Source organism: Pan paniscus, chromosome 8 (assembly GCF_029289425.2).
Source record: "Pan paniscus chromosome 8, NHGRI_mPanPan1-v2.0_pri, whole genome shotgun sequence".
Lineage (NCBI taxonomy): Eukaryota > Metazoa > Chordata > Mammalia > Primates > Hominidae > Pan > Pan paniscus.
The window spans coordinates 61,947,242-61,960,729 of NC_073257.2; the positions used below are offsets into that span (position 1 = coordinate 61,947,242).

The 13,488-nt window shown below is 43.1% G+C and overlaps 1 protein-coding gene across 4 annotated transcripts in view; it reads left to right on the top strand.

The window, feature by feature from the left end:
- The first annotated feature begins 462 nt into the window (after positions 1 to 462).
- C8H10orf53 (chromosome 8 C10orf53 homolog) overlaps positions 463 to 13,488 on the top strand; it is a 31,805-nt gene continuing 18,779 nt past the window's right edge. For 2 of the 4 annotated variants that reach the window (XM_055092785.1, XM_055092784.1), the window contains exon 1: positions 3,037 to 3,149. Coding sequence is in view for 2 of the 4 variants with exons in the window: in XM_003809028.6 (XP_003809076.1) it covers positions 510 to 606 (97 nt within the window). In the remaining 2 variants the exon portion in view is untranslated. Of the gene's footprint in view, positions 607 to 3,036; positions 3,150 to 13,488 lie in introns of those variants that run through there. The other 2 variants (XM_003809028.6, XM_055092783.1) reach the window with 2 other exon arrangements.

The following is a 13,488-nucleotide window of genomic DNA, read 5'->3' on the forward strand; positions in this document are numbered from 1 at the left end:
AATAGCCTAACTGGTGACAGAAGGGGCCGGGGGAAGAAGGTGGGGGAAGAAGAATGATGAACGAATACTCCCAATCAATCAAAAAGAGGCAAGAAAATAGAAGAAATGCAAGGGTTTCCAATCCATACTACACCCCTGTCACTCTTGGGACCGCAACTTGCCCTCCCAGAGCCTCGGTTTTGTAAACAAAAAACATAAAATACTTCCTAGGGATGGTAAACTGATTCAACCAGATAACGCAGGGAAAGTGCTTCGCACGCCGCCTGACACGAACTTACTGTGCCTGGCTGCTGCTGTTATTTATCACTAACACTTGCCACACCAGCTCAAACGCGCGTATTTGCGGACCAGGCGCTGAGGGTCACTTGAGCAGCTTGGGGCCGGGAGGATCCCCTAGCGCCACCCCGGCCCCGCCCCGCGCGTAGCGACGCCCACCCGCCCGGGCCGGAAGAGAGGTTGCTTAGCAGCGTGTGTTTCTCCCTTGCCTCTGCGGCGGCGGAGGCCTGGCGATGCCCAAGAACGCAGTGGTCATCCTGCGCTATGGGCCCTACAGCGCGGCAGGCCTACCGGTGGAGCACCACACCTTCCGCCTGCGGGGCCTGCAAGGTGGGCCTCCTCGCCGCGTGCGCCCCTGAGGGCCCCAGCCTCTGAGCATCCGTGCAGGTGGTGCCTTGTGCCTAGGCCTTCCTCAGACCCCGACGAAGCGCCACCTCTCCAGGAAGTCTTCCCCAGGATGATGTTGCAACCTATGGCTTCCAGGGCTGGGCTAAAAGAGTGGGAACGCTCTTCTATCCAAGAGTGAGCTGTGGGCCCACCCAGTGCCCAGCAAATTACAGAAATTACCTCCATAGAAAAAATTACATAACCCTGCTTTAAGAATTGGGAAACTGAAGATCAAGAATATTAAGTGACTTTCACAACTCAAATGGCTGGGAAGTAGCGTTGCTGGTATTCCATCTCTTAATCGTTCATGCAGCAGACTTTTATTAAGCACGCAGTGTGTGTTGGACACCCTTCCAGGGACTGAGGACACACTGTTAAACAGTGATGAATGTCCTTGAAGTAATCTCCTTGTTAACTGCTAAATGACAGCTGTGCCTAAGCTCTGACTGAGGCTAGGTGGTGCCATAAGAGCTAACCATAGTGGGACCTGTGACTAGCCATAATGGGAGGGGAGAGGGAGAGGTCTGGAAAGGCTCATTTAAGTGGAGCCTTAAATGAGCCCACATTTAAGCAGACCTTTAAAGAATGAGTAGAAACTAACCAGGTAAAGAGAGGAATGCCTTCCAGGCAGAGGGACTAATAATATAGGCAATGGCTGGAGGCATTCAATAAAAGATGTATTAATATTTGTTAAACTGATGGGGGATGAGGCTGGAGAGGTAATCAGGGGCCAGATCCTGCAGTGCCGCAGATAAGTTTTAGGCAGGGGATGAAGCTGTTGCTGCTCTGAGGAGAATAGATTAGAGGGGGGCAAGAGTGGAAACAACGAAGACAAGACTGTTGGGGTGGTCCAGGGCTGAGATGAGAGTAGCTTGGACCATAAAGGAGACGATGGATCAAAGTGAAAGCAATGGTACTTCCTGAGAGGATGGAGGTGGGAGGTAAGGGTAAAAAGAATGTTATCCGGATCTAATCAGTGTCTGACTTGAAACAGTGCTGATGGATGGATGTACTGTCCACTAAAATCAAAGACACCAAAGATGGACCAAAATTTGGAGGAATATGTGGAATCGTTCCAAAGGAACAGTCTATTTTGGTCATACAGATAGTCCCCAACTTAGACTTCTTGACTTTAGGATGGGTTTATTAGGAGGTAACCCTATCCTAAGTTGAGGCACATCTGAACCTACAATGGTTCCACTTAACGATTTTTCCACTTTATGATGGGCTTATCCAGGTATTAAGCCCACTTTCCATTTACAGTGGGCTCATTGGGACCTAGCCCCATCATAAGTCAAGGAGCATCTGAATTAAGCTTCATGTGCTTTTGGCTACCTAGACAGAGGTGCTGAATCAGCTCTGTTGTTCTGGAGTTCAGAGAAAAAGTCTGAAATGGAGATAGAAAGACGTGAGTCATTGACTTGGAGAGAACATATAGAATGAGATGAGAGCCCAGGAATGACCATTGATGAACTCCCATCATATGACCCAAACTAAGACTCTTCCAGGCAAAATACCCTGAAGTCTAAGGACACAAAAATTAGTTTTAGCTGAGCAATCAGGGAAAGCCTCCTGGAAGAGATGGCATTTGATTTTGAGTTTGAAGGATGGGTAGGATTTCAATTAGCAGAGGAAGTTAATTTCTGTGAGAGAACAGTTGATAGAGAAATTTCTGTTGCAAATACCTCCATGTTTGTATTTGTCTATTGGGATTGCCAAAACAAAATACCATAGACTATGGGACTTAAACAATAGAAATATATTTTTTCAGTCTAAAGGCTAAAAGTCCCTGATCAAGGTCTGGCAAGGTCAGCTTCTGGTGAGGGCTCTGGGCGCTCTTCCTGGCTTGCTGACAGCCACCTTCTCTTTTGTCCTCACCTGGTGGGATTATATGGGGAGAGTGGGGAGTAAGCTCTCTGGTGTCTCTTCTTATAAGAAGAAAGACACTAATCCTATCAGATTGGGTCCTCATCCTTATAACCTCATTTAACCTTAATTACCTCTTTAAGCACCTATAGTCACATTGGGAGTTAGGGCTTCCATATATGAAGTTCGGGGAAGGGGGGCAACAATTCAATTCCTAGCAGTGTTGCATGGTGATGTTTAAAATGTTTTGTAGTTTTGGGTAAGAAGATAGCCTAAATAAGTGACTTTTCTCTTCCTCCCCCTCTGATGAGCCACACCTACCCACCCTCACCTCATAATCTACCTTTAGTTTATGTTCACTTTCTCTAAAAATAACGTGGGTAAAACATATATTTAAAATTTTGCCATTTTAACCATGTTAAGCATACAATTCAGTGACATTAAATATCTTTACAATGTTGTGGAACCATCACTATTCTCTCTTTTTAAAATTTTTCAACACCCCAGACAGAAACTGTGTTCATTAAGCAACAACACCCTATCCCTCTGTGTCCAGAATTTATTCCTTCTGGTGGGTTCATGCTCTCGCTGACTTCAAGAATGAAGCCAGGGACCTCGCGGTGAGTGTTACAGCTCTTAAAGGTGGTGCGTCCAGAGTTGTTTGTTCCTCCCAGTGGGCTCGTGGGCTCGCTGACTTCAGGAATGAAGTTGCAGACCTTTGCAGTGAGTGTTACAGCTCTTAAAGTTGGTGCAGACCCAAAGAGTGAGCAGCAGCAAGATTTATTATGAAGAGTGAAAGAACAAATCTCCCACAGTGTGGAGGGGGACGGGAGCCGGTTGCGGCTGCTGGCGCAGGTGGCCAGCTTTTATGCCCTTATTTGGCCCTGCCCATGTCCTGCTGATTGGTCCATTTTACAGAGTGCTGATTGGCTCATTTTACAGAGTGCTGATTGGTGCATTTACAATCCTCTAGCTAGACACAGAGTGCTGATTGGTGCATTTACAATCCACTAGCTAGACAGAAAAGTTCTCCAAGTCCCCACCCGACCCAGAAGCCCAGCTGGCTTCACCTCTCACCTCCACCCCCAGCCCCTGGTAACCTGCAATCTACTTTGTAGCTTATTTCACTTAGCATAATATTTCAAGGTTTATCCATGCTACAGCATGTATTATACTACTTTATTCCTTTTTGTGGCAGATATGCCATATTTTGTTTATCTGTTTATCTGTTGATAGACACTTGGGTTGTTTTCACCTTTCCACTACTGTGAACAGTGCTGTTATGAACACTGGTAAACAAATATCTGTTTGAATCCCTTTGTTTTAAGGGACTGAAATTGCTGAGTCATATGGTAATTCTATATTTAACTTTTTGAGGAATGACCAAACTGTTTTCCAAAGCAGCTGCACCATTTTACATTCTGACTAGCAATGCACAAGGATTTCAATTTTCTTTGGTTTTAATTACAGCCATCGCAGTAGGTGTGAAATGGTAGCTTGTGGTTTTCACTTAAATTTCCCTAATGATTGGTGATGTTGAACATCTTTTCATGTGCTTATTGGCCATTTGTATGTCTATGGAGAAATGTCTGTTCAAGTCCTTTGCCCATTTTTTAAATTGGGTTGCACTTTTTTTGTTACTGAGTTGGAAAATTTCTTTAGATATTCTGAATATGAGACCCTTCATAGATAAATGATTTGCAAATATTTTCTCCCACTCTGTAAATTATCTTTTCACTTTCTTGATAGGGTCCTTTGATGCACAAAATTTTTAATTTTAATGAAGTCCAATTTATCTGTTTTTTTCTTATTTTGCCTGTGATATGTTGTTTAAGAAACCATTGTCTGCTGGGCATGGTGGCTCATACCTGTAATGCCTGCACTTTGGGAGGCTGAGGCAGGTGGATCACTTGAACCCAGGAGTTCAAGACCAGCCTGGTTTGAAGTTCAAAACCAGCCCTTTTTGTAGAAACCAGCCATCTCTATAGAAAACACAAAAATTAGGTGGGTGAGATGGCACGCACCTGTAGTCCCAGCTACTCAGGAGGCTGAGGTGGAAGGATTGCTTGAGCCCTAGAGGCCGAGGTTGCAGTGAATCAAGATTGTGCCACTGCATTCCAGACTGGGTGACAGAGCAAAAGACTCTGTCTAAAAAAAAGAAAGAAACCATTGTCAAATCCAAGATTATGCAGATTTGCCCCTATGTTTTCTTCTAAGAGTTTTATAATTCCTAAATTTAGATCTTTGATCCATTTTGAGTTAATTTTTGTATATGGTGTAATGTAAGGGTCCAAATTCATTCAAAAGATATTCATATGGATATCCAATTATCCCAAGACCTTTTGTTAAAGTGACTGCTCTTTACGAATTGAATGGTCTTCGCACCCATGTCAAGAATCAACTGACTGTTCATTCACATCAGTCACTGTGAACATTTATTTCTAGGCCCTCAATTCTATTCCATTGTTTTATATGTCTATCCTTATGTCAGTATCACATGAGTTTGATTACTGTAGCTTTCTAGTAAGTTTTGAAATCAGGAAATGTGAGTCTTCCAACTTAGTTTTTTCTCAAGATTGTTTTATCTATTTTAGGTCCCTTGCAGTTCCCTATGAATTTTAAGATAGGTTTTTCCACTTCTGCAAAAAACACCATTGGGAATGTGATAGGTATTGCATTGAATCTATATAATCCTTTGGGTAGTATTGTTATTTTAACAATATTAAGCCATTTAGTCCATGCACACAGGATGCATTTTCATTTATTTAGATCTTCCTTAATTTATTTTAGCAACTTTTATAGTTTTCAGTGTATAAGACTTGCACCTAATTGTTTGCATATATTCCTAAGTGTTTTGTTCTTTTAGATACTACTATAAATGGAATTGTTTTCTTTATCTCCTTTTCAGATCAATCATTGCTAGTGTGTAGAAATACAACTGCTTTTTGTGTGTTGATTTTGTTAATTCCTTCAACTTTGCCAATTTAATTTCTTAGCATTAACAACATTTTTTTAAGAACACTAGCAGTTTTGGGATATAAGATTATGCAATCTGCAAATAGAGGTAGTCTTTTTCCTTTCCAATTTAGATGACTTTTATTTCTTTTTCTTGCCTAATTTATCTGGATGGTACTCCTAATACTATGTTAAATAGAAGTACAAAGGTGGGCATCCTTGCCTTGTTCTTGATCTTAAGGGGAAAACGTTCAGTGGGCCTCCTTCAATCAGTTGAAGGCCTTAAGAGAACAAACATTGATGTTTTTCAAAGAACAAGGGATTCTCCCCAAGACTGCAACATAGAAACTCTACCTCTGTCTGTAGCCTAGCCTGTGAACCAATTCCTTAAAATCTCTCTGCTCTCTTTCTCTCTCTCTCTCAAACACACACATACACACACACACACGCACACACACAGATGGTCCCTGACTTACAATTGTTTGACTTTTGATTTTTGACTATATGCTGATGCTTTCAGCTGTGTACATTAATGGTGAGTACCCATACAACCCCATTCTGTTTTTCACTTTCAGTATAGTATTCAATAAGTTATATAAAATATTCAACACTTTATTGTAAAATAGGCTTTGTATTAGATAATTTTGCCCAGCTGTAGGCTAATGTAAGTGTTCTCAGCATTTTTAAAGTAGACTAGGCTAAGCTATGATGTTCAGTATGTTAGGTGCCCTAAATGCATTTTTAACTTAAAATATTTTCAACTTACAATGGGTTCATCAAGACTTAAGTTCACTGTAAGTTGAGGAACATCTGTACATGTGTATAATATATATATATTTGTGTATGTATATGTACACACACACACACTTACACACACATATATTTTATTGATTCTCTTTCTCTGGAGAATTCTGACCAATAAAACAGGTTCTTGTTTTTTTCCTTTCTGCACTTTAAATATGTATCCCACTGCCTTCTGGCCTCCATGGATTCTGATGAGAAAGCTTATTGAGAATCTGTATGTGATGAGTCATTTCTTTCTCACTGCTTTCAAGATTCTCTCTTTGTCTTTTGACAATTTGTTTATAATGTGTCTTAGTATAATACTTTTTGAGTTTATCCTGCTTGGAGTTGGTTGAGCTTCTTGGATAGGTATTTTCATGTCTTTCATCAAATTCGGGGAGTTTTCAGCCATTATTTCTTCAGATATTCTTTCTGTCGCTTTCTCTATTTCCTTTTCTCCTGGGACTTTCACTAGGTATATGTTGTTATACTTGAGGGCATCCCACAGGTTTCCAGGGCTGTTCATTTTTCTTCATTCTTTTTCCTTTCTACTCCTCAGACTGGGTTGTTGCAGGAAGTCAGGGACCCTGAACAGAGGGACCAGCTGGAGCTGAGGCAGAAGAACATAAATTGTGAAGATTTCATGGACATTTATCAGTTCCCAAAATTAATACTTTTATAATTTCTTACACCTGTCTTTACTGCAATCTCTGAAAATAAATTGTGAAGATTTCATGGACATTTATCACTTCCCCAATCAATACTCTTATAATTTCTTATGCCTGTCTTTGCTTTAATCTCTTAATCCTGTTATCTTCATAAGCTGAGAATGTACGTCACCTCAGGACCATTATTTTACAAATTGATTGTAAAATATGTGTGTTTGAACAATATGAAATCAGTGCACCCTGAAAAATAATAGAACAACAGCGATTTTCAGGGAATGAGGGAAGATAACCATGAGGTCTGCCTGTGGGGTTGGGCAGAATACATCCGTATTTTTCTTCTTGCAGAAAGCCTATAGACAGACGTGTGAGTAGGAGAAATATTGCTGAATTCTTTTCCCAGCAAGGAATATTAATAATTGAGACCCTGGGAAAGGAATGCATTCCTGGGGGTAGGTCTATAGACGGCTGCTCTAGGAGTGTCTGTCTTATGCGGTTGAGATAAGGACTGAAATACGCCCTGGTCTCTTGCAGTACCCTCAGGCTTACTAGGATTGAGAAATTCCAGCCTGGTAAATTCTAGTCAGACCAGTTGTCTGCTCTCGAACCCTGTTTCCTGTTAAGATGTTTATCAAGACAATGCGTGCACAGCGGGACATAGACTCTCATCAGTAATCCTAATTTTGCCTTGCCCTGTGATCTTTATTGCCCTTTGAAGCATGTGGTCCTTGTGACCTACTCCCTGTTGGTACACCTCCTCCCCTTTTAAAATCCCTAATAAAAACTTGCTGGTTTTGCAGCTCGAGGGTGCCATCATGGTCCTACCAATATGTGATGGCACCCCCAGAGGCCCAGCTATAAAATTTCTCTCTTTGTACTCTTTCTCTTTGTTTCTTAGACCAGCCAACACTAAGGGAAAATAGAAAGAACCTACATTGAAATATTGGGGGCTGGTTCCCCCATTACTGGGTAGTCTCAATTGCCCTGTCTTCAAGTTTGCTGATTTCTTCTGCTTACTCAAATCTGCTGTTGAATCTGTGTAGTACATTTTTCATTTTAGTTATTATACTTTTCAACTCCAGGACTTGTTTGGTTCCTTTTTATAATTTCTCTTTACTGATATTCTCATTTTGTTCATACATCATTTTTCTAATTTCTTTTAGTTCTTTGTCCCTGGCTTCCTTTGGCTCTTTGAGCATATTTAATATAGTTGATTTAATGTAAGCCCAATGCCTGAGCTTCCTCAGAAACAGTTTCTGTTAATTAATTTTTTCCTTTACATGGCCCATACTTTCCTGGTTTTTTGTATGCTTTGTGATTCCTTTTGTTGAAAACTGGACATTCAAATATGATAATGTATAATCTCTGGAAATCAGATTTCCCTCTTTCCCCAGAGCTTGCCATTCCTAACTGTTGAAGGCTTAGCTTGTGGTCAGTCAGTGTTTTGACTAAAGTTTTCTTGAATGCAAAGAGCTTTAAAATCAAACAAACAAATAAAAACCCTCCCATTATTTGTGTATTTGCTCCATTTTGAGACACTCCTATAACATTTGGCCAGGCTGTTACAATTTTGCCTCAGCCTTTACGTCCTGCTTTCATGAACCTATAGATCAGCCAGTGATGAAATTGCAGGATCTTCATGGTCTTTTCTGAGCATGCATCCTGATCTGAGCCTGTACTGACTTTCTAAATTCCCCAGTATACCTGGGTGCCTTTGAATGCCCTAATTTTTCAAAGAAACTCTCTCTAGCTTTTCTCTTAGGCTTTATGAAATCTATTGTGTGTCTCAACTATAATCTTTTGCCCAGGCAGCTGCAGGTTTTTCATTTGCCTAACAATGTTTGTGAGCACTGCCCACGGCTTTTCCACCCTGTGTGAGTTCCAAGTTAGGCAAACAAACACAAGTGCCTTGAGTCAGTTCTTCAGGAAGCCCACAGATGGGTTAGAACAAACACAATAATTTGTAAATAAGGTCCACTCTGCTCCCTCTGGAATCAAGAACCAGAGTCACATACTGGGAACACAGGCTGCTATCTTCAAGACTGCCACCAGGTCAGAGAAAAGGTGAGGCAAGGGCAGGCAAACATGCCACAAAGCTTTCCTACCATTTTAAAGTTGCCTTTTCTTTGATTCAGTATTCACTTGGTTGCTGTAGACCTTTGACTGTTTTCCAGAGTTTTGACAATGTTGGTTCTGACTGTTTCTGGGTTTTGTTTTGTTTTTTATGTATCTGCAGAGGAATGGGAGTTTGGAGCTGTCTGCTCTGCTGTTTTGCTGACATAAGTTCCTTGCTCCTGCCACAACCAGCATGACTGTAGGAGTTCCATTAGATCATTTACATACCAAAAATTTTATTAAAGCAGGATGCATAAATGAACATTTTGTTATAATACACAACTTATCAGTATTGGGGGGAAAACTCCCCATCTAGTTTATCCACAAATCATGTCAGCTTTAGTTGTCACCTCTCCCTGGTCACTTATCTCCTGCCTACATTTTTGGCACTTCTGGCAGGGAGATGGCATGAGCAGAGGATAAGCACAAGGGCTCTGAAGTCAACACATATGGTTTGAATTGGGCTCCACCATTTAGTAGCTTTGCAGTCAAGGTGAAAATCAAGTGGTTTTACCTTTATGAGCCTCAGTTTCCTTGTTGGTAACAGAGGAATGTGAATCCCTGCCTCACCAATGTGAGATTCTGATGAGCAAGTGCATGTAAAGTAATTAACTCCATGCCTACACACAGTCAGGGCTCTGCAAGCGTTAGTTCTTATTGTTCCTGAGGAAGGCTCATTGCGAAGGGGAGGTGCAGGCAACCTGGGCACTTCTGGGGAGCAGCAGGCTATTGGGTCTGGTTGGAGGAGGATGTGCAACAAGAGAGTCCAGCCTGTCTCATCCTTGGCAACAGGAAGCCAGTGAAGGTTCTTGAGCTAAAGGATGATGAGATCTGGGATGTACCTTAAGAGTCCAATTTTGGAAGAAGAAATTTAAGAAGGAGAAATGGCAGGGTGTGGGGTGGAATGAACTATTAAGAAATATTAAGCCAGTGGCTGGAAATTATGTTCTGGAGTTTGGAAGAAAGATGAAGGCAGGAGATTTGAGTCAGGAGTAGCTATGACTTTAAATGACATTTATATGCGATGAACTTCCAAATTTATGTCTTTAATCAGGACCTCTCGTAGCCACTGGCATGTTGAGTAGGCATCTCAGACTTAGTATGCCCCAAATTTCCAGCTAGACCCCTAGCACTCATCCCCACCAGTAGCTCTGCCCACTTTCCCTCTCCACTGCTCACAGCAGCTCCATCTTGCAGTTTCTCAGGCCAGACACCCTGCAGGCACCTCTCACTCCTCTTTCCCTTACACTCCCTGTTTAGTCTGTCAACACAATTTGTCAGCTCTGCCCTCAAAGTACGCCCAGAATTAATCCCTCTTAGGCCTCCTGACTACCCCCTCTGCATTTTTTGTCCACCCGCCATCATCTCCTGCCTGGATTACTGCCCTGGCCTCCTGACTTCCCTGCAACCCTCATCTGCTTACAGTCTGTTCTCAGTACCACAGCCAGCTGATACTGGTAAACCTGAATCACATGAAACAGCATGACCTTTACCCCTGAGAACATTCCAGGGGCCCCCAGCTCACTCAGGGGAGAAGTCAAAGGCTCACATGGCCCTCTAGGCTCCTTATGGCCCCCCTGATCTCACCCCCTCATCTCACCCCCTCTTGCTTCTGCCTATCCTCTCCCTGGCCCGCTGCTGCAGCCACAGCCACCTCCTGCAGTCCTTCAATGATCCTAGCCAGCTCCCACCTCAGGGCTTCACAGCCGCTCCGCCTGGAATGCTCTTTCCTATGTGGTCTTCAGCTTCATTCTCTCAGTCTCAAGATATTCCTCAAAAGTCACCTTCATGGGCAGGCCTTCCTTGGGCATCCCAACAAAAATGTCAACACTTCCCTCTGCCTCCCTCTTCCTGATCTCCCTTCCCTCCTTATTTCTTCTTCGTGCTCCTAATTACCTACCTCAGCACGCACTCACCTGTATACCTTGTTACCCTTCTCCCCCACTTGGAGGCATGCTTTGAGGAGGGAAGGGGCAGGAGTTCTTTTCTGGTTCTGTTCTCTGCTGGGTCCCAGCCCAGAGCCGTGCCTGGCATATTGTAAGAATAAACATTAGTTAAGAAAATCAACCTGCGTAAAGCCGAATGCTAGAACCACAGGAGGCAAGACTGCGGAGGAAGCAAGGAAAGACAGGACTGGAGATGGCAGGATGATGAGACAGCCCCCCGAGGGCAGGGTGTGTTAAGAGGAGCAGCCTGTGGAGGAGCAGGGGCAGAGGGAGGAGAGAACTGGAGGCATAAGGGGGCAAGCGATGGCATTTCAGGAAGAAAATTACCAGTGGGCTCCAAATTATTGAGTAGAGGTGATTTCTAGGAGAGAAGAATTCATGGCTGATGAAAGACTGAGAAAAAAAGTATTTTCCTAATTTACCCTCGGCGGGAGAGTAAATTGAACTGTCACCTTTAGAGGACAACTTGGCAGTGTCTGTTAAAATGTGATCATATACTGTAGAATCCAGCTGTTCCATTTCTCAATATCTTCCTTATAAAAGAAAAAACAAACCTCACACACGCACTAGGATGCATACTGTGAATGTTTTCTACAACATTCTCAGCGATAGCGAAAAATTGGAAACAATCAGAAAAAGGAATGGGTAAATAAATTGTAGTGCATACATCATGTAAAATCCTACACAGCGCTGAAGAAGAATGCAGCCAATCTATGTGTGTGACAGGGCTGGGGCACACGATGCAGTGCGAAGGGAACAAAGCATGGTCCTGAATGCCATGGTCTTACTGCCACTGAAAAAGACAGAGGGAGAGAAGAATTAGGGGTCATTTTTAAAATGTTGTCCTTTTCTATAATTTTAAAGTTTTTTTAAAAAAGAATTATGAATCTGCATTACATTGATAACTTGATTTTTAAAATTTAGAGATCAAAAAACATATTTGTTTTTACCATCAAAAGTATTTTAAAGAAACAAGAAAGGAGGTGGGTCCGAGAGGGATGGGGAGCGCTGGGAAGCCATTGAATGTGCGATGGTTTCCTGACCTCTGAGAGGGCAGGCTCTGGACATGGCGAGCTGAAGGCTTCCCTGCAGGAGGTGAGCGGGTGGAAACACAGCAAAAAGCGAAGGCAGCAGGCGCGGGCGGCTCTTCCCACAATAGGGGAAGGGAAGAGTATTTGGAGAAAGAGCAAGAGGAGCATTTTTATGGCTGAAGGAGACTTCAGGGTTGCAAGGTATCAGTAGGTGGTTGATTTGTAAAGTCAGTTCTGTGTTTCGATGAATGATAAGTCATGTAATACCGGCAGCCAACAAGGGCCACGGTGTTCACCGCAGCAAAGCAGGGAGCATCTGCACCCCCCACAACTTTAGATCCAGCACTCACCGCACAGCAGGCAGAGAGTGGTACCTTTGCAGGCCCTCCTCTGTAAAATCTGCATCTGAATTCTGTGTGTTTCTTTTAAAATTACAGCTCTTTATCATTTCCCGAAGCCCTGCTGGCTTTAGAAATAGGCCTGATCTTTTCTGAACTTACCATGCCTTTAGCAATCTGAAAATTTTTGTTCTTTCTTTATTATCCATGAATTATAATAACTCAGCAAAATGTTTCCACTATGGCCTCAATGCTGGTGAAGCTAAACTAATGCTTAACAAAAAGTTCTAAGTAATTTCCCTGGCCACACTTGCCCCTTGCATGCTCTACTTAAGTTTGCCAAATGACCCACTCAAAGGGCTTGGAAGGAATTGAAACCAATCCATAAAATAGAATCCACCCCACGTAGCCGAGACACTCTGTGTGCCATTCTTCTGTGCTAGCTATGCATCAGCCGCCCTTGCGCGGGGGCGTGTGTATGCCTCTGTGCTGAGTAGAGAAGGGAGAGAGGTCTGTTTACCTCTACTTCCTGACCAGCGGCATTTAAATCATTCGCAGATGCTGTGCAATTTCACCAGCACCGGCAAGGAGGGAGCCTTTTCCATGTCCCTTTCGTTTATTTAGATCCCCCTTGAAGAATGAGGTGCCACTTCAAAGAGGCAGGCGGACTGCAGGTGGCCTTATAGCTTCTGGTTGATTTATGCTGGAGTTTACCCACTGCCTTCGCACAGGCTTTGTTTCAGGGAGTATATTTATCTGACCTTTCTTTGACTAGACAACCCCACAGCAGCTCATGGGAGGAAATGGGTGCTCCGTGTAGAGAAGTGGCATTTGGATGAGCTGAAGGAATTCCGGGGTGTCTAGTGTTTGATCCCTTAAGCCTGCACTGGCCACCTTAGAGCCAGCTCAACCCCTCCCAGAGTGATGGGAAGGGAATGTCCTGGGGCTGAGTATTCAATGTAGACTCTGAGGTAGCTTGTTGCTTTAGCAAGAATCAGACTTAGGTCACTCTGTGGGTCCAAAAGTGTCGTGGGCAGTGCCCAGGGCCATTCTGTGTTTGCTTCTTCAGTGAGCCTGTATTAAAACCAGGCACTTGGAGATAATTCTGGTCAGTGAGGAAGACACA